Source organism: Euleptes europaea, chromosome 13 (genome assembly GCF_029931775.1).
Source record: "Euleptes europaea isolate rEulEur1 chromosome 13, rEulEur1.hap1, whole genome shotgun sequence".
In the NCBI taxonomy this organism is placed as follows: Eukaryota; Metazoa; Chordata; class Lepidosauria; order Squamata; family Sphaerodactylidae; genus Euleptes; species Euleptes europaea.
In genome coordinates, this window is record NC_079324.1 from 61436982 (window position 1) to 61457833 (window position 20852).

General features: G+C 47.0%; 1 protein-coding gene across 1 annotated transcript in view; it reads left to right on the plus strand.

The window, feature by feature from the left end:
* The first annotated feature begins 3204 nt into the window (after positions 1 to 3204).
* Positions 3205 to 20852, plus strand: part of MLXIP (MLX interacting protein) — a 45446-nt gene continuing 27798 nt past the window's right edge. Inside the window, exons 1-2 of the mRNA XM_056859096.1 lie at positions 3205 to 3596; positions 3666 to 3734. Coding sequence (XP_056715074.1) covers positions 3205 to 3596; positions 3666 to 3734 — 461 coding nt within the window. The remainder of the gene's footprint in view (positions 3597 to 3665; positions 3735 to 20852) is intronic.

Genomic DNA, 20852 nt, shown 5'->3' on the forward strand with positions numbered 1-20852 from the left:
CTGTACCCTTTTGACATGAGGGGAGAGAATCTTAACATTATCTAGTATGCAGAAATTCAAAATTGTGTACAAGACTGTTACTAGTCTTTCTTTGAAGTGCCTGACAACACTGATAGGCCATTTGGATGTGCAGTTAGATAATGATTTTTAAAGCTTGGAAATTATCGTAGGTGAGATCCAGCGAGGAAAGGATCTACAATACTTGAGGCTTGGCACCGGATCCAGCTTCTTGGTATAGAGCCATCTTTACTTAGAATAATCGGTTTTATGAACTTTTTGTCGGGGCAGGGGGGTTATTGAAATGCGGAGGGGAGGGGTTGCTGAAATCTTGCATCCAGGTGACTGTCAGTGGTCATGCTGATAATGGATGCAGGCCACGAAGCACTTCTGCTCATGTCACGAGACATCATGGAGCAGCCGTGCTTGGTGCATAGCACCCGTGTTTTTAGAAATAGTGCAGATGTCAATAAGTGCTTCCTTATCTACAAGCTGAGCGTTTGGACCTCTCAAATACTAAAACCTAGACATAAGCTAGCAAGGTAACAGATCTTTGTGGGGGGGCGGCGAGGGAGGAAGCCTTCCAAATGAGCTATTTACTCAGCCAAACACTTAAAGTAGAATTGTTAATTGAAGGTGTTTTTCTTTTTTGCTTGGGGAAAGTAGTTATTAAACATTCCAAAAAGTGCTGGCACTTAACAAAATAGCATCCACCAGTCAGTGAGGCAGCATAAAATTATTGGCTTTGAGTCGCTTCATACAGAAAGGTCGTCATATTTTGGAATGTTCTTTCTATCTAAAGGCCTGCTAGAAGGTGTAAAGAATTTTGTGGGTTTAAAAAAAAAAACCTAATCGTTTTCCATCTTAATGATTTTGTGTGTGTTGTACAGCAGTATAATTTTTTTCATTTATTTATTCCATCAGTAGCTATGGTTTGTACAATGTACAATGGTTTCATTTATAAAAATTAAAAATCACAACACAAATACTGTGTGAATAATATTTTTTCATTTAATTAATCAAAGTGTGTGTGACTATAAAACTTGTAGAAATGGAAGAATCTTACAAGATACCTAGTAGAACATAAGAGCCCGGCTGAGTCAGGACAGCCATTCACCTTAAAACAGTAAACATTTATTCCAGTATGAGTATTCAATCTCATCTCTCGTTTTATTGCATTAGCTCAAAGCCATGGCCACAACAAGGCAATCACAATATCACATAAAATCCATAAAATATTCAGTAATTAAAATACATGAGAAGTGTTTAAAGCATAAACCTTGATAGCTAAAGGAAACAGAATTAACAATAACTTACTATTCCTATAGTAATAAGAAGTGATCTGGCGTAAAGTTAGTGAACTATTATTCATCAGCCAAACTTGCATCAGAGGGTTTTGACCGTATCTTTATAACCAGGGCCACAGACGTTGCCAATTGTAGCGTTACACATTTATCTCTGTCTGCAAGTAATATCTCCAGTTTGCTCTGGTCCAACCTCCCTGAGCATCAGGATAAAATATTTCTAAGATATCTTTCAGTCTACTGCAAATCTCAGGCACCAAAGAATCACATTAGCCAGGTCCTCAATGGATCTATGGTTGCATGAGCAGACTAGTTAATTATATGGGGTCTCATAATGACCTCTTAACAGTGCTAATTGTAAAGTATCCAGACGTGCCTTAGTAAAGGACTTTCTATGCTCAAAATTGGATAAATCAGTAAAATAGGACACAAAGGTTAAAGGGGGGGTCTGCTTTGGGGAGGGGCTGTGGTTTAGTGGTAGAGCATCTGCTTGGCATGCAGAAGGTCCCATGTTCAATCCCCAGCCTCTCCAGTTAAAGGGACCAGGCAGGTAGGTGATGAGAAAGACCTCTGACTGAGACCCTGGAGAGCCACTACTGGTCTGAGTAGATAATACTGACTTTGATGGACCCACGGGTGAGGCAGTTCTCGGAGTACCTGGTAATTCAGTATCCACTCAGGCATTTCTATCAAAAACTTTTGCTTTATAAATTTTTAACTGCAGAGAAACCAAGCACATCCTTAAATATTCCTGAGAGTCCAGGTTTGGCCACTATGTTCAGTATATGACTTTGCCATGAATTAGATTTCATCTCATCATAAGCCAAGGTTAAGAGAACTTTCATTCATAGGGTCGCCATGAGTCGGAAGCGACTTGACAGCACTTCACACATACGTGACCAACTTGCATATGGAGTACAAGTAGAGTATTGTCAGCATAAAGGAGTACTGAAATGGCCTTCCCACCAATCCCGACTGGGAAAAATTGTGACCCTGACAGATGTTCGACAATATTGTTTATATATAGACTGACAAGCAGAGGGGCCAAGATACAACCCTGGCACACTCCTTTTGAAGTTACAAGTGGGCTGGACAACTGGCCATGAATACCCAGTTTGACCGTTAGGGTGGTGGTAGTAAGGAAGCCTTAAATACACTTTAGTAAACTACTACCAATATTCACAGCGGGTAGCCGTGTTAGTCTGTTTGCAGTAGTCCAAAAGGGCAAGAGTCCAGTAGCACCTTAAAGACTAACAAAAATATTTTCTGGTAGGGTATGAGCTTTCGTGAGCCACAGGCTCACGAAAGCTCATACCCTACCAGAAAATATTTTTGTTAGTCTTTAAGGTGCTACTGGACTCTTGCCCTTTTGGACTACCAATATTCAGATTGCTTCATTTACCCCAAAGATGCCCTCTTGAGATAGAACCAGAAGAGGAGTTGGTTTTTCTGTGCCGGCTTTCTCTGCCACTTATGGAAGAGCCAAACCGGCTTACAATCCCCTTCCCCACCACAGACCCCCTGTGAGGCAGGCGGGGCTGAGAGAACCGTGACTAGCCCAAGGTCACCCGGCTGGCTGCGTGTGGAGGAGCGGGGAATCGAGCCCGGTCCTCCAGGTCAGACTCCGCCACGCAGGCTCTGAATCGACCCCGCGCAGCAAATAGCCTAGGCCGCGCGGGCTCCCAGGCAAGGCCGCGTTTTGAGCCTCCCACCGACCCGTAAAGAGGGCCGGCCCCGCGCTCGCCCTCCCTCCGGGGCCTGCCGCCGCCTCCTCCTCCACGAGGCCTCCTCTGCGCAGGCGCGGCCCGGCCCCCTCCCCCTCCCCCTCAGCAGCGCGGGGCGTGGCGCGGGCCGCAGAGTCGCGGGAAGCGGCGGCGGCGGCGGGGCGCGTCTGGCTTCCCCCATGGCGGCCGACGTCTTCATGCGGCCCGGCCGGTTGGCGGGGTCCCGGGCGCTGCCCGTGCCGCCCATCTCCCCCCGGGCCGGGCCTGACGAGGACTCTTCGTCGGACGACACCGAGGAGGAGGAGGAGGAGGGGGACGAGGCCAGCTGCCCGGCGGCGGCGGGAGGGCGCGGGCGGGCCGGGCCCGAGGGCCGCGGGGCCGCTGGCGGCGGGCGGCTACACGGCGGCGGGTCGGGCGGGCGCCCGGCGCGGCGGGCGGCGCAGATCATCCACTCGGGCCACTTCATGGTGTCGTCGCCTCACAGCGAGCACCCGCCCAAGAAGGGCTACGACTTCGACACCGTCAACGAGCAGACCTGCCAGACCTACCGCTTCGGGGCGGCGGCGGCCGAGCGGGCCGGAGGGGCGGGCCGGGGCGAGGGGGGCGGCGGCGGCGGAGGAGGAGGCGGCGGCGGAGGAAGAGGAGGGGGCCGCCTCAGCATCGACGCCTCCCTCACCAAGCTCTTCGAGTGCATGACCCTGGCCTATAGGTGAGGGGGGGGGGGCTTGGCACGGGGGGGGGTCTCTGTGAGCAAGGAGTGGGGGCTGGGGGATATGGGGGTCGCCCGTAGCCCCCCCTCTCTCTGAGGAGGGGGCTGGAGCAACTGCCCCTCTGAGGAGCGGTGACAAGGCTTGGGGCTGTCTTATCTCGGGAAGAAGGCGGCTGAGGGGAGACACGATGGAGGCCCGTGAAGTTATGCCTGCTGTGGAGAGAGCGGGCAGGGTCGGGAGGAGCTTTTCTTCCCCTCTCCCATCATGCCAGAACGCGGGGTCATCGGCTGAATCTGGAGGGGGAGAGGTTCAAAACTGATAAAAGGAAGTCTTTTCTTCTCACAAGGCATAGTTAAACCGTGGAACTCCCTGCCCCAGGATGTGGGGATGGCTGCCAACTTGGAAGGCTTTAAGAGGGGGGTGGACATTTACTTGGAGGAGAGAGCTATCCATGGATACTAGTCGTGATGCATATCTGTTCTCTCCAGGATCAGAGGAGCAAGCCGAATATATTAGGTGCTTGGGAACACAGGCAGGATGGTGCTGCTGCGCTCGTCTTGTTTGGGGGCTTCCTGGAGGCCCCTGGTTGGCCACTGTGGGAACAGACTGCTGGACTTGATGGGCCTGGGTCTGATCCAGCAGGGCTTTTCTTATGTTCTTATGACATGGGTGACAATGGAGGGGGGCTGTGGGACAGTGGGGTGTGGGGGGAGGCTTCAGGCAGGGTGGTCTTTGGAAGTGGCTTCCTTTCCCATGAGGTGCTTGAGTCTGGCCCGGAGGGGCGTAATCCTAAAACGGTTTACTCAGAATTAAAGTCTCATGTTATTCCACAGGGTGCATTCCCCTGACCTGGAGACCCCAGGCTAGCCGGGTCTAATTCGATCTATGAAGCTAAGCAGGGTCTGCTATGCAGAGGCAGGGTTGCTATGCAGAGGCAGGCAAATGGCAAACCACCTCCGTTCATCTCTTAAACCTTGACCTGGATGGCCTGGGCTAGCCCAATCTCCTCTGATCTCGGAAGCTAAGTTTAGTACTTGGATTTAGTACTTGGATGGAAGACCACCAAGGAAGTCCAGGGTCTCTGCGCAGAGGCAGGCAATGGCAAACCACCTCTGTTTGTCTTTGCCCTGACCTGGATGGGCCAGGGTAGCCAGAAACTGAGCTGGGTCAGCTTTGGTTTAGTACTTGGATGGGAGACCAGCAAGGAAGTCCAGGGTTGCTATGCAGAGGCAGGTGATGGCAAAACACCTCTGTTTGTCTATGCCCTGACCTGGATGGCCCAGGCAAGCCGGATCTTGTCAGATCTTGGAAACTAGGCTGGGTTAGCCCTGGTTTAGTACTTGGATAGGAGACCACCAAGGAAGTCCAGGGTTGCTGTGCAGAGGCAGGCGATGGCAAAACACCTCTGTTTATCTCTTGCCTTAAAACCACATGCAGCTGTGACTTGACGGCATTTTCCATCATTCACTCCTTCTCAGAAAAGCACTTCTAGGATTGCAGTTTAAGGCACCCTGGAGGGTGGTGAGATTCGTGTCCACCTGCCACCAGACGTTGCAAAACAAAACCCTCTAGCAAAGTCAAGTATGTGAGTGTTGAATATTCATCCCTAAGCAGGAAGTGAAACATGCCGACTCTGTTATTTTCTGCTCTTAGTTTCAGGGTCTCTTTTCTTCTGTTCTTTGTGCTCATCCCATCTCTGAAGGGATAAAATAGGGAAAGAGGGCAGAGCTCATTCAGGCCCTGTGGCCAGTTGTTGACCAGGCAGATGTTTACCTTCTCTGCAGGTTTGCGAGATGAATGGAGGAGGAGATTTAAAAATAAATGTACTTGATCAGTGCTGCAAAGATTCTGAGCTCCTGGAAAAGAAAAAGAAAAAACTAAAAGGGCTTGCTGTAGGCTTAGTTTTGTGTGTTTTTGCTGCAACTTCCATTGTTATTTGATTTTGTTTACTGTTTTATAGTATTTTGAAATTAAGCCTGCATGCCCTTTGTTTAACTATATATTGGTAAATAAACAGTTTTTTAAAAAAAGATTCTGAGCTCCTGCCGCCTCTTGGTGAGGAAGAGCTGTAAGTGCTCGACACGTGCTGGCGTTTGACCCCTTCCGAGCAACAGATTAGCAAAGCTTCTCTGTGGAACGATGTGCAAAAATATGACACAGAGTGCCTGGTTTTGATATAGTAAGTTCTTTCAGGTTAGCAGTTCGCTTGGCTTTTTATGGTTTTCCCAAGCACTGAAAGAAGTTACACCTCACCTTTTCCTAGTGCCTTTGTTTGAATAATGGTGAGAAAGCAAAGTTGATTTCTTTTAAGTAAGAGAGAGAGAGAATGTTAAATTAAATTGATAGATTTGTTTGTTTCAGGGCAATCCTAAGAACGCTTTCCTGGGAATGAGCTCCATTGAATAGATCTTGAATAGATCTGCTTAGGATTGCTGTCTTGGTGTAGTTCCAAGACGCATGAAACTAGGACAACTGCATTCCTTACACAGCAAGCCCTGTTACTCTATGTAAACTGGAGCACTTACCCATAGTATACATGTAGTAGGGACCTCATGCATGTGTCTCGATACATGGCTGGTGTTGACATTTTACGTGTTTGCTACAAAAGCAGTATGTATTGGGACCACACAGCGTGGGGAGAGTGTACACACATTGGGACCACACAGCGTGGGGAGAATGTATGTAGATGTACATACATAAAAGTATGCGTAGCTGTCAGGTTAGCATAAAATGGGCAGCTACTCCTGGAGGCAGGCTTGTTACGTGGGAGCAATTGTGCGAGAGCGCTTGCACCATCAGAATCTCCCTTTTTTTCTTTAATGCAACCATTATTCTTTGTTTGGAACTTGGTTTTTGGTAAGAGAACTCCCAAGAATCCAGCTATGGGGTTCATTTCCGAGCTGTAGGCACTTGGGCAGTTTTGGTGAGGGTCCTGCTACGGTCCTTTCTCCCCACGCTGTGTGGTCCCAATACAAACCCAGTCCCCACATGCCTAATAATCAAGATTCAGCATGAAATTGCCAGCACCCACCTCATTTGGGAAGATCCACGGTGGCCCAGAAATCGCAGAACGTGTAGCTCTGTGGTTTCATGGTTTTGCCTTGGGAGCGTGCTTTGCACAGATGTCAGCTAAGCTCATTAGTTGTGATAACAAACAAGGTCCATCAACACGCCAATGTTGTCACTTGTTTCAGAAGTTTAGCCTGGGACATTAACTAGCCATCTGGAATGCAAGGTGTGTATATGTAGTTTGTAGGGAATGAATTGCACAGCCAAGGTCTTTTCTCCTCTATCAAAGGCATCGTGTGTAGACTGAGCTGTGAAGCAATTGCTGGAGTTCTGTGCCACGTGTACGATCCCTTTGCTAAGTTTCACTTGCTGCAGTAATAAGATTATAGATGGTGTTATCTTCTTTTGACAATGCAGAAAAGGATTATAGGACTATTCTCTCTTGGCTGTGTAAAGGTGAAACTAAAACAATGAGGTCAGGGATCAGTTTTAGCTGTGACCAGATAAGGTAATGCTTGGAGATGTACACTCCGTTTGTTTGTGAAAATAAACAGTAGTCTGTGGCACCTGAACGACAAACACATTTTTATTATGGCATTAACAACTTGTGGACTAGAACCCTCTTCATGAGATTAGGAAGAATTTTCTAACAGAGCGGTTCCTCAGTGGAACAGGCTTCCTCGGGAAGTGGTAAGCGCTCCTTCCCTGGAGGTTTTTAAGCAGAGGCTAGATGGCCATCTGTCAGCAATGCTGGTTCTATGACCATTTGCAGATCATGAGAGGGAGGGCACCTTGGCCATCTTCTGGGCATGGGTCACTGGGTGTGTGTGGGGGAGAGGTAGTTGTGAATTTCCTTTTGTGCAGGGGGTTGGACTAGATGACCCTGGTGGTCCCTTCCAACTTATGTTTCTTTGAGATGCAGAGTGTCAGGAATGGTTCTCCTGCAATTGGTGAAAACTGGCAAATTTTTTCCAGGAAGAATGCTATCAACCTTAGATTCCCCCGGATCTTGAATCATGTAAGAACTGACTTTCACCTTGTCATAGACCCAAGTAGGGGACGACTTCTGCTGGAGCAGTAGAGAAAAGGAGGATTTAAAAATTGAGTTTTCATGTTTTCCACAATGGTGGAAATAATGGTATAAATACGACTTGTGATTTCAAACAGATTTTTTTTAAAAAAAATTAGAATTTGCCGAACTGAAACCTCTCCTGAGACAGATTAATGCACTGGCATAGTAAGGGGAGCAATGTGAGCAGGGTTTGCTTTGTTGACCTGGTCGTGTGCTCTGTTCCCCACTGAGAGTCTGTTTTACCTGTTTAGGAGGCTTGTCTAAACGTAGATTAATGGCAGGTTGTTATATGTTAGGCAGGGGTGTTAACACTAGCATTAATCAGCCTATATATCCTCTGAATCTTGTGTGGGGCTGTGCGGCCTAAAGTGGAAAATGAAACAACCTCAAAGTCAAAATGATGTGCAGAATTATAGTCCCAGGGAAAATAGTGTTTTACGGAAAGTCCCCCTCTGTAGCTGGGGCTTTAGTGCCACCAGAGGTATCTGCAGTCTCCATTTCAGTGACTGGCTGAATTCAGACTGCTTGGTAAACAAGACTGCAAGCAACAAGACTAGCATGTTGTTGGTTAGAGGAATACGCAGGCTTTTCCAGTTACTAATATTTTTGCACACTCCGTTTATCAACTTACCTTGGTACAGTAAAGTTCACTGTTGTTTATCTGTCAAATGACAGATTTGAGGTGTGCAGAAAAAAAGTCATCCTCCCCTCCCCGGCCATTACACCGTTCTATTTTAGGGGTAAGTCCAGTGCTAAGGGCCTTTGCCCTAGCTGTTTCGACACGTTTGCGCTGGGAACTTGTTAGTCCGGAGTGTGGACTTCAGAGATAGGCTTTCGGCATGAAGGCCCTGAAGGAGAGGCATGTTAGCCAGTCACTTGCTTCCTGCCTGGAGTCAGATAACAACGGTCTCCCTATGACCGTGCAGTGCAAATACTGCTTCTTGCTTCTTCCCTTCCTCCTCCTGAGTTATGAATGGCTTATTAGGCATATCAGGGCTGGTAGGGCCAGTGTAAATATTCTGCGGGCTAGTAATTTTGGGGTACTTACTTGCAAGTCTTCTAAGGCTAATAAGGAAGGACAGCGTTCTCTCATGTTCCCATGTATTCCCTTTTCCACGTGCGGTTTAGGAGCAATGCTGGCTTTGGAAGGTTATATTTGCTCTCCTCCCCCCCCCACATGGGAATTTTGTGGAGGAGACAAGTTGTCGTGGCAGGGACAATGGCCACTGTGAAATGGGCCACAGTTCTGAACTGCTTATTCTGTCCCTTTGGCCAAGGCCGTCAGCGGTTTCCTTAACTGATCAGCTGTCTTGTCTTTTATGATAGACAAACTAAGTGGCAACTCCAGCCTTTTTTGGACTCTCCCTTTTTTTGCACAAGCAGTTCTCCACAGCTGCTGCGTGGCTGCAGGGAGCACGGGAAAGCAAGTGTGAACCAATGAAAAAGGTAACGGGTCGTTAATCCCGGTGTACTTTGTTCTAGTGCATCATACTGGGATCTGGGAGACCCAGGTTGAAATCCCCACTCTTCCATGGAAGTTTCTGGGCATCCTCCGGCCAGCCACACACTCTCAGCTTAACCTACCTCTCAGGGTTGTTGAGAGGATAAAATGGAATGACGTATGCTGCCCTGAGTGTGGGATAAAATGTGCTAAATATAATAAAATACGTGAGGATAAAGTGAAATGAAGACATTTCTGTGGAGCAAAATACAGCATAGCAAATTATAGAGGTTAAAGCTGCTGCTATCATAGTGCCCTTGTACAGTGGTGAGGCCACACTTGGAACACTGTTCTGGTCACCACACCTAAAAGGATATTGCAGAGCTTGAGAAGGTGCAGAAAAGAGCCATCAAAATGATCAGGGGGCTAGAGCAACTGCCCTATGAGGAGCAGTTAAAACGATTAGGGCTGTTAAGCTTGGAAAGAAAGTGGTTAAGGGGAGACATGATAGAGGTCTATACAATTATGCATGGTATGGAGAGAGTGGACAGGGAGAAGCTTTTCTCCCACTCTCATAATACCAGAACGAGGGGTCATCTGCTGAAGCTGGTGAGAGATTCAAAACAGATAAATGGAAGTATTTCTTCACACAATTCATAGTTAAACTGTGGAACTCCCTGCCCCAGGATATGGTGATGGCTGCCAACTTGGAAGGCTTGAAGACATGTTCATGGAGGAAAGGGCTATCCATGGCTATTAGTCAAAATGGATTCTAGTCATGATGCATACCTATTCTCTCCAGGATCAGAGGGGCATGCCTATTATATTAGGTGCTGTGGAACACAGGCAGGACAATGCTGCTGCAGTCATCTTGTTTGGGGGTTCCTAGAGGCACCTGGTTGGCCACTGTGTGAACAGACTGCTGGACTTGATGGGCCTTGTTCTGATCCAGCAGGGCCTTTCTTATGTTCTTATGAGCAAGAATTGTAAACTTCAGAAAGACTGATTTCTTATAAGCACCAACAATGTTATAATCAGACCTTTCGGCTCCTCTGTCTACTCTGACAGGCATCGGCTCACCAGGGTCTTGAGCACAGAGGAGTCTCTCCCACCATCTGCTACATTTAACTAGAGATGTCAGGAATGCAATTAGGAATCTTCTGCTTGCCAAATATGTGCTTCACTGCTGAACCAAGGCTCTGGCCAAAGTGCCGTTTGCCAGTGGGCCAAGGACATTACCAGTGGGAACTCGTGCCTCCGGCAGGCATCTAGGAGACCCAGCGTGGTGTAGTGGTTAAGAGCAGTGGTGTGGAGCGGTGGACATTGATCTGGAGAACCAGGTTTGATTCCCCACTCCTCCATATGAGTGGCAAACGCTAATCTGGTGAAACGGGTTTGTTTCCCCACTCCTCCATATGAAGCCAGCTGGGTGACCTTGGGCTAGTCACAGTTCTCTCCGAGCACTCTCAGTCCCACCTACTGATTAGTAAGTTGATTCTAGGGTGGAGCAATGCCACCCCCTCCACAACCCAGTCCCAATGCACGATGAGAGCTGGTGGATTGCAGTTGCTGTTCCCGTGCATGTTTACACAGCAGAAAGTCCCACTGAGTTCACCAGGATGTGCTCCCTAGTAAATGTGCTTAGGATTGCATTGTTGAGCATTCCCCCTCTAGCAGGATTCAGTGGCTATTTGAAAAAGGAGAGTTCCCCTAACATAAGAATTGCAACTTAAAAAAAAAAAAACCCAAACCTTAATATCAGCTGTGAAGGACGTGTTTGCTTCTGGTTTGCTGTGTGACGTTAATATCATGTGGGAGCACGTCCTTTTTCAGGCTGTAAACAGAGTTCATTTTATGACTTATGCATTTCATAACCTCCAGTGTTTGGGAAAATCTGTGAAAATGGAGAAGGGAGGAGCTGCCTTGTTTTTGGCATATAGAGCCATGCAGCTTCCAGGACAGACTTGGGGGGTGAGCCATTGGCTGTACTTTGCACACAATGTGGTGTGGCTTTAAAGGAATTTTGGTGGATTCCTTAAATTGGTTTTCTTTGCATATCGAATATTTTCCCAAATATTGTTTTTATCATCCCACCCTCCTAGGCATTTTTTAAAATTATGATTAAGAAGGTATTTGCTGTAACAGCAGCTGCCCAGATTTACTTTGAAAGGTGTCCTTCAGAGATGCCCTTGTCCCGAGGCAAATGGATCCCTGGAGCATTTTAAACTGGAAACTTGCGGCAGGAATTTCCTGAGTTCTACGAAGTCCTCTACTTCCAGGAATTTGTTTCTAGCAGCAAGTGCAGGGGTCTTGGTAAATGCTTGGCAAATGCTAGGGGACTTGGTAACCAGCCCGGATTTCTTCTCACCCTGATGTAGGGGAGGGACAACTTTGCAGACGAACCTTCTAGGAGCTAGGGAGAGGGCCTTACCCCTGTGGATACCTTTGGAGATGGGTTTGGAAGGGGCCTGGGTTGGGATCCAGCTGGCTCCCCAGAGCGGGGAGTGAGTGAATTTGTGAACCTCTGCCAAACAAAGGTATCCCAACTCCCGTTTCCCAGCTGCTGGGTCTTATCCTGGCAAGTGCTGATGAAAGATCTTGTGGGCGGGGGGGCTGTCTCTGCACTTTGGCTCTGAACTTGTGAGACGCTGTAGCCCAGTTGGATCCCTTAGCATTGCCTGCCCTAGTTGCAAAGTTATTTATTATTTGGAAAATGTAGATGTTGCCTCTCTGGAGAACCTGCTCAGGATGGTTCACAAAGCAAAAGGATAATAAAATCATTAGTTATCCCTTGGAGACTACTGCAACGGAGCTGGAGCTGTTTTCAGTCAAGACAGGTGCTGGCCAAGAATGTAGCCAAGCTGTTTCCTTCTCCCTGTACTACTGAGGGTTGGGGTGGGGAGTGGTCTGTTTAGACGCCCTCCCTCCACTTGTTTTGGGAGCAAGAGTCACTTATCTTGCTGGTGCAGCGCAGTAGCTAAAACTGTTAGGAAGTTCCTGGTTTGATATTTTTTTACCTCTGTTAAGAGCTTAGCCTGATGCAAAGCACCGTCACACGCCTTGCTGTTCGTAAAGCGCCAACACACCGTACAGGGTTGTCTTAGAGACAAACTGCATATTACTGCAGACATCATTTTAGACTAAAATTTAAAAGGTAAAGGTAGTCCCCTGTGCAAGCACCGAGTCATTACTGACCCGTGGGGTGATGTCACATCCCGACGTTTACTAGGCAGACTATGTTTACGGGGTGGTTTGCCATTACTTTCTCCAGTCGTCTGCACTTTACCCCCAGCAAGCTGGGTGCTCATTTTACCAACCTCAGAAGGATGGAAGGCTGAGTCAACCTTGAGCCGGCTACCTGTCGGGATCGAACTCAGGTCGTGAGCAAAACTGATTTTTATGGTGGTTTACAGAAAGCTGATCAGCTGTGTTGGTTTTTATTTCATTAATGGTTCCGTTAAACCTGTGTCTGAATAAAACAACAGTTGGGGTGGAGGGGTATTTTTTTCTGCCGCTTCTGAGATAGTGCTTTCAACTCATGGCTTTTGCAAGTATTAAAAAGAACTAAGATTTTTTTCTAATCTGTTGCATTATTAATTGTGGTATCTTTTAAAATCAAAATAGTTTTGCCTAATTATTTAGATAATCAACTAGGTTTTGTGGGCCGACCACTATTAGTTGGCTCTTGTATTTTGCTGGAAGTTCCCTGCCTCGTTTGAGACATGTCTGACGTGCAGTTTCATGGTCGTAACTGAGAGTACAGGGAGTGTCACATTACAGTGTGCTTAAGATGTAGCAATTGTACAAAGTGGTATGTTTGAAATCTGTTTGCTTCTGTTCTCTTCTTGAAAGGGACTGCCTGTGCAGCCAGAGGCCCTTGTTCTCCATTGCACTGTGAGAAAAGCATTGCTCCTGATATGGCACTTTCAGGTTCTTTTGCTGCTCCAAAACTAGAAAAGCCAAGAAGTCAAAAATCTGCTGAGTTCTCCAGCCACAAGCCTTCAAAAAGCTGAAGGGTCCCCAGAGCATTGTGTAATCAAGGACTTCTCAGACTTTTCCACATTGTACCGCCACCGTTATAATAAGACAAACTAATGACAGGCACTTGTCTGTAAATACATTTTGAAAAATTTTTCCCTTCATTTATGCCCCGCCTTTCTCCCCTATGGACACTCAAGTGGCCTACAACATGCTCCCCTCTGCCATTTTAGGATAGGCTGAGAGAGCTTGACTGGCCCAAGGTCACCCAGCAAGCTTCCATGGCAGAGTGGGGATTCGAACCTGTGCCTCTTAAGATCCTATACTGGCTTTTGCAGTATCAATAACCATTATAACCATCTATTGCCATGATCTGAAATCCAGCCTGAAAAAAAACTAGTGGAACAGGGAAAATGGCAGCCAAAGAGGAGAGCCGGTGAATTGTAGTTGTTGTTCCTGTGCTTGTTTACACAAAGAGGCAGCTTAACCTACTTCACAGGGTTGTTGTGAGAATAAAATGGAGGAGAGGAGAACAATGCTATCTGCTTTGGGTCCCCATTGGGGAGAAAGGCAGGGTATAATGATGTAGAAACATGAAGATTCAGCCTCCAGTTTGCAGCGCTCAAAAGCAGGGAGAGTGATAACTCCCCCCTTGCTTTTCTTAGAGGTTCTTGGTCTCAACTCAAGTTGTTAAAACAGTTTTCCAGAAGCACTGACCTGCTAGATGATGCTTCAGTCTGGTAGGCCGGGGAGCAAAATTAATCAGGTCAAGGTCTGGATTGATTATGGCCCCAGCGCCATAATTTGCCCACTTGTTCTCTAGCATGAGAATGTTTTCAAAAGCACCAGTATCGTCTCCCTTTTGTGCCAGAAGGTTGCTGCTGGCTAGGAGGCTTATAAAGGCCATTTATACACGGGAGGTTTTGCCTTGGATTTGCCACCCTCTTGATGCACATTTCCCCCATCTGAATTCTCAAAACTCTGCATGGGGGCTCATAGTTGAGTTTTGAGAAATTGGGATGCGAAAAATGCATCTAGAGAGTGGTAAATCCAAGGCAAAACCTCCCGTGCATAACTGGCCAAAGCCAACACTCTGTGCCAATATACATTCCCAGTGAGGGGGAAACTCTTACTCATAATCCACTTACATGCTCTTCATTCTGCAAGCGAGTGGTTTAGCACTTTTCGTCGAGCTGGTCAGAGGTGTGGATGTTTACCACCCGATCCCACGACTGCTTTGCTGGCTGCCGCTGAGCAAATTGCTGGCATCAAGAAGGGCTGGTACAACAGGAGCAACGGCACTCCTTTCCTCAACACTCGCTACGCTTAGAGGATAATTAAGTGCCCATAGATAAGGCCGACTGCTCTGGTGTGCTGAGCTCCCTCTCCTGCCCAGTTGTTGACAATGTTGAGTGGGATCACTTGACTTCTCATCACTCTTGTCCGTCCCACTGGCTGAGAAAATGACTTCCAAGTCTCAGACTTTGATTTCCCGGGGACCACCTTTGACTTTCCGCCTGGCGCATCTGTCGAGAGATGAGGGCAGAGGTGTCTTGGGGTTAAGAAGAAGAGTTGGTTTTTATATGCCGACTTTCTCTACCACTTAAGGATGAATCAAACTGGCTTACAATCACCTTCCCTTCCCCTCCCCACAACAGACACCTTGTGAGGTAGGTGGGGCTCCTTTCTGTCTATACATATTATCCTGCCCTTCCTCCAGGGAGTTCAGGGTGGTGTGCAGGCTTCTCCTTCCGCCCCACCCCCATTTTTGTCTTTGCAATTTCCCTGTGAGGTTGGTTAGGCTGTGAAAGGGTAACCAACCAAATGCCACCCTGTAAGCATCCTGGCTACTCTTGGGGAGGAGCTGTGGCTCTGTGGTAGAGCATCTGCTTGGCATGCTGAAGGTCCCAGGTTCAGTCCCCGGCATCTCCAGTTAAAGGGACTAGGCAAGTAGGAGATGTGAAAGATCTCAGCGTGAGACCCTGGAGAGCCGCTGCCAGTCTGAGCAGACAATACTGACCTTGATGGACCAAGGGTCTGATTAAGTGGAAGGCAGCTTTTATGTGTTCAAGTGAAAGAAAACAGACTAACGTACTGCAAATCTAGTTTACCTCACACACCTAAGGTTGACAGTGGACCTGGTACAGTAAACGTGACAGGAGGGTGGGGCTGGCGAGGTGGGGCACGATTCTGCAGCCTTGTGATTGGTAAAGAGGAATAAAATAAAATAGTGAGAGAAAGGCCCGAATCAGGGGCTGTGGCGCCTGGTCTTGTTTCTGTCCTTTTATTTTCTCTTCTCCGGCCCCAGCATACAGAATATGGATGAATGTTTAGATTAGATGCCTAGGCTGTGTACAGCCATTCCAAGTGGAAAGTTAAGATGGCGGCAGCCTGCTTTGTTTGTGTTGACTTTGTTTGTGTTGACTCCTTACATGCTGTAGATGGACTTCTGCTCCTCCAGCCGTACAAGCCTGCCTTTCTGCTGTGGAGAATGAGCTGTCCCCTATGCAGAGAGTGTTCAAGAAGGGCAAGAAGTAGGCCGGTGCCTAGAAGAGAGCTGTGTGTTAAGGATTGCTAAGGAAGGGGTTGAACGGGGTGTTGTTTCCCGTGTTTATATACCTGCAGCCTTTGCCCCTTTCTCGACAGGTCTTGATATGATCCGTTTCTGTGTTACTTCCTTGTGTGCTGTGGCCGGTCAAGCGTGTGCCGGAGGATTAGGCAGGATATAGTCTAACGGAGAGCCAGGCTAGCTCTTCTGGTGTTGAAATGGTCAACAGTACAAAAAAAATTTCCCCCAGTTTTGATGTGTCTTCTGATGGTCAGTTTCAGGTAACTCAAAGGCTTGTATGAGTAGAGTAGACACCGCAGAATCTGGCCCAGCAAAAGACCTGCATTGTGTCTCTTGTGCAGAGGAGAGGCTGTTCTGGGGTAACATTTTCCTCCACAGGAAAGATTCCTGTGCAAGTTTACAGTTTTAAGTTTTTGGGGTGGGGGCACAGCAGAATCGAACATCCATACGTTGAGATGACAGGCATACTGGTTTGCTCTGTTTTTCTGCTGCTTCCACTCTTCACAGGACAAACATTTTTCAGTTCCAATGGAATGTTTTCCACAGATAAAAATTACTGCAGGCTGAATGCAGTCCTCAAGACACTTTAATGGCAAACCCAAATGACTCCCCCCCCCCCGGTTCTTTATCAATACTGTTACTTTCTGGAGCTGTTGATGTGAGTGAGGAAGAGAAATATTTACCCTTGAGTTATGCTTTCTGAGCATCTTGTAAAGTTCAGGCAAAACTATTCTTAAGGAAAGGCATGTTTTATTTTGTTTTACTCTGATAGTGGTTGTGATACTGTTTGCTTTACAACATAATTTATTGCCATCCTGTTTTAGTTCTTGAAAAGGCATTCCAGCTTCCACAAAGCTCTCCAGTGTTATTCTGGACTTCCCCTTTTTCTGTGGTGAACATCTAGTCTGGTTTCTGTTCGATGCTTTGAAAGTTGCAGTTAAACAGGCGTGCTTGGTTGATAAATTCTTGAGCCCTTAGCTGGTTTGGGTTGGAACTGAAGTTGGTTTTTTTCTCCATGCCTCAAGAGAGTTTGCATTGTGTACATGCTCAGTGTGGGAGAAGTGAGCAGGTCTTCCAAAGAGCTTTTTTTTTTTTTTTTTTTTTGGAACACTAACTGAGACCCTTGTAGTCTCCAGTGTATTTATAGGCTTGCCTCGTTGTGTGGGGAATGTTACATTATCCTCTGTGACAGAAGAACTGGCGTCGGGTTTCTTTTTCTGTTGCCCACAGTAAACAGCTAACTGTTCTGTCGGGTCAGTGAATCTCTCCCGAGTTTTTTTAATCCAGAGCTTTAGAATAAGGTGATCTTTAGAATAAGGTGACTTTGAAGAACTCTGCACGAGCCTCATCAATCAGCACGTGTGGATAATTAGAAACATGGATTGTTAAAGAGGCCGAAAACACTGGGTGGATTTACTGGTAAAGGTAGTCCCCTGTGCAAGCACTGGCTCATTAAGTACATAAGAAAGGCCCTACTGGATCAGACCAAGGCCCATCAAGTCCAGCAACCTGTTCACACAGTGGCCAACCAAGTGCCTCTAGGAAGCCACAAACAAGACGACTGCAGCAGCAGTCCTGCCTATGGGGTTCCATTCCTGACTCATGGAGTGACGTCACATCCCAACATTTACTAGGCAGACTATTTTTACAGGGTGGTTTGCCATTACCTTCCCCAGTCATCCACACTTTACCCCCAGCAAGCTGGGTATTCATTTTACCGACCTCGGAAGGATGGAAGGTTGAGTCAACCTTGACCTGGTAGTCTTTTCTCATAAAGACAAGAGTCACTGGAAAAGACAGTCATGCTAGGGAAAGTTGAAGGCAGCAGGAAAAGAGGAAGACCCAACAAGAGATGGATTGACTCTGTAAAGGAAGCCACGGCCCTCACTTTGCAAGACCTGAGCAAGGAGAGGAGATGTTAAGGAGAGGACTTTTTGGAGGACAATTCATAGGGTTGCCATGAGTCGGAAGCGACTTGACGGCACTTAACACACATCTTCCTGAAGGGCAGTGTGCTATAGATGACAACCTAGAGGCAGCTGTGTTGTTGCTGGTATTAATGTCAACCCTGCCTCCCTTGAAACGAACAGAAGAACTTCTGATAACTTTAAGGATGTCAGGAACCATCTTCTGATGTATCAGCCCCAGGTATCCCGTCGTACCCCCTTTCAGGCCAGCACTGGATGCTGCTTCCAGGAAACCAGCTGCGCTTTTATTAGCCACCTAGTTTTATCTCACCTCGCTTCAACCCTTCTCGTCTGCACTGTGGCTCAAGCAAGATTAGGAGAATGGAAGGGGAGCCTGGATTACAATTACTATTTTTAGAGTCAGCAGGCAGGAAGAGTGGCAAAAATAGTTTGTGGCGATTGTGGTCTGGGGAAAAGAAAAATCTCGTGGGCACCCCCTCTCTTGGCTACACCTCTCCCCACATTGCCAGATTGACAGAGGCAGAAAGGCTGAGCAACTGTGTCACATTTCTCCTAAGAGTCTGAGCTGTGAACTGAGAATTCCCCCTTGCAAATCTGGGCTTCAACTATGAAGTTTTATTTATTTAAAACATTCCCATCGTGCTCTTCCAAGCAAGCTCAGGACTGCTCCTCTCAGAAGGTTAAAATGAAGTAGATCGTCTTGGGCAAACCGCTGTCCTTCCATCTTTCCGAATGTGTCAGGATACCACTGGCCCCACCTTACAGGGTTATTGTGAGGCTTTCCAAAACAGTGTGGCCGCAAACGGCTTTGAATGGTTGGAAGCACAACATTAAATACTTACAATTAACAATAAGCAAGTTAGAAGGGGAGGCAGACTATAGATTTTCTCCCCAATTTAGATTTCCTCTGTTAGGGTGATGGTGTTAGTAGTAGTAGAAGAAGGAGAAGAAGAAGAGTTGGTTTTTCTATGCCGACTTCCTCTACCACTTAGGGGAGAATCATACCAGCTTACAATCACCTTCCCTTCCCCTCCCCACAACAGACACCCTGTGAGGTAGGTGGGGCTGAGAGAGCTCTAAGAGAGCTGTGACTAGCCCAAGGTCACCCAGCTGGCTTCGTGTGGAGGAGTGGGGAAACCAACCCAGTTCATCAGATTAGCATCCGCCACTCATGAGGAGTGGGGAATCAAACCCAGTTCTCCAGATCAGAGTCCACTGCTCCAAACCATCGCTCTTAACCACTACACCACGTACAAGATGGGCAGTGGGGATTTGAACCTGGCTGTCCATCATTTTAGCCACTGTGCCACACTGACTAGTTGGAGAGTGTCTTCCAAGGTGGGCCAGGAAACCCCAGGGGCATTGTCTGAAGTTTTCAGCCCTGGGCGGGGATGAGCTGAGCTGAGAAGTTAGTGCTAGTCAGTGGGAGAGCTTGGACTTGGCTGAAGGCTCCCATACAGGAGGGAAATAACAATCCTTATTGGCTCAATACAGGAATGTTTTTGTCTAGCGAGCCGGCCGTTTTGTCTGGCGCACAATAAGCCAGCGTTCTTATCTGATGCTCTGAATGAACCTTTGTTTGTGGGGAAATTGTTAGTTTTGGCTCGGAGAGAGCAGAATTCACATGCCCAGTTCCCCAGAATAGAGATTAGGTTAAAAATAATTTTTAAAAATGCTTCCCAAGAGAAATGATGCATGGAGGCCAAAAGCAACTTTTTTTTTGCCCTGGTGTGTGGGTGGGTGCGCGTTTGTTATCTACAGTCTTGTTTTTAATGATTCTGAAATATCATTAAATAACAAAAGCCTTATGGGTACATGTTAAAAAAATAAAAAAGACAAATGCAGTGCACTAGTCTATGTAGCCACACATACCTGTTAGTAATCTATCGCACAACAGCCACTTGGAAGAAGAAAAAGAACCAACGGTTCCATTTGACAGAAGCTTCCTTGCCTAGGCCTATGAAGACAGCTTTTATCTATAGTCAGATGATTGGTTATTTACAAGCCTTCTTGAACCCATCAGCTGTCTGACTGACAACTGATTGATTTGACACTTTGCAGTATATAAATGTATTCATTTTGGGTGTCATCTTGAGTATCTGGGACGGACAATTTCTTTTAAATTTATTTGGAGTTCTCTTAGAAATCACAAATGGGGGGAAAGCTGTGTGCAAAAGGGTGCGGAAATGGCTCTCAACTCCTGTCACAATACAGTTCCTAGGACTCCTTGAGAAAGGTGTAGAGATATGTCCATTGCCATCCCATTTAGATACATGTGCTGTTGCCTTTCACTGAGCTTAGCCAAAATGGCACAAGTCCAGTTTCACTTGAATACTGATATCTTCATTTGCTTATGTTGCTTATTGATAGAAGAGATCGCTGTCACTTTGAAGGGAAACCCAGTTTCTGGCTTTGAATTCACACTGTCTTTATTTGCTAGAATCTTATCCAATAGTCCCGTAAACAGCTGTTTGTTCCTGTGAAGGCCTGTCCATTCACTGACATCTGCCTCAGCGTCTCTCTTCTGAGCTTCAGAGCAGGGCCTCCATGGTTGTAGCACCACCATTCTGGAATATGGTTCCCTAGGAGGTCTTCATGGGATTGCTGGTTTTTAGGTACAAGGCAAAGGCCTTTTTATTCTGTCTGGTGTTTTAAGTTGCTCAAACCACTGGGATGCCTTTCCTCTCTATCTCTTCCCATTCTGAATTTTTAGAGGAGGTTTCCCCTCCGCCCCATAGTTTTGAGTTCTAGAAGCCTTCGGTTAATCCCACTCCCTGAAATTCTCAGAATTTATCATGTGCCATGGGGTGTTGCATTTGAAACCTGAGTTCTGTGCTGTGTTCAGAAGAGCAGCCAGTATTCTATTTCCCGGCATTCATTCCTAGTGGATCCATTTTTTAAAGAGCATCGTGAGGATTCTGGCCCGAGGTTTAGTAGTGGACAGAGTGGTTTGCGCTGTGTCCAGTAAGTGGCAGAGGAGGGAGGGAGGCAGCTGCCTGTCTGCTCTGTCTAGACTAAGTCTGTCATGGACTCAATTACCACTGCGAGCCGCGACAGGATTATTTCCGGAATAATGCCGGCTCTGGCGCGCCCAGGAAAAATCAAGTCAGCCGTCTCTGC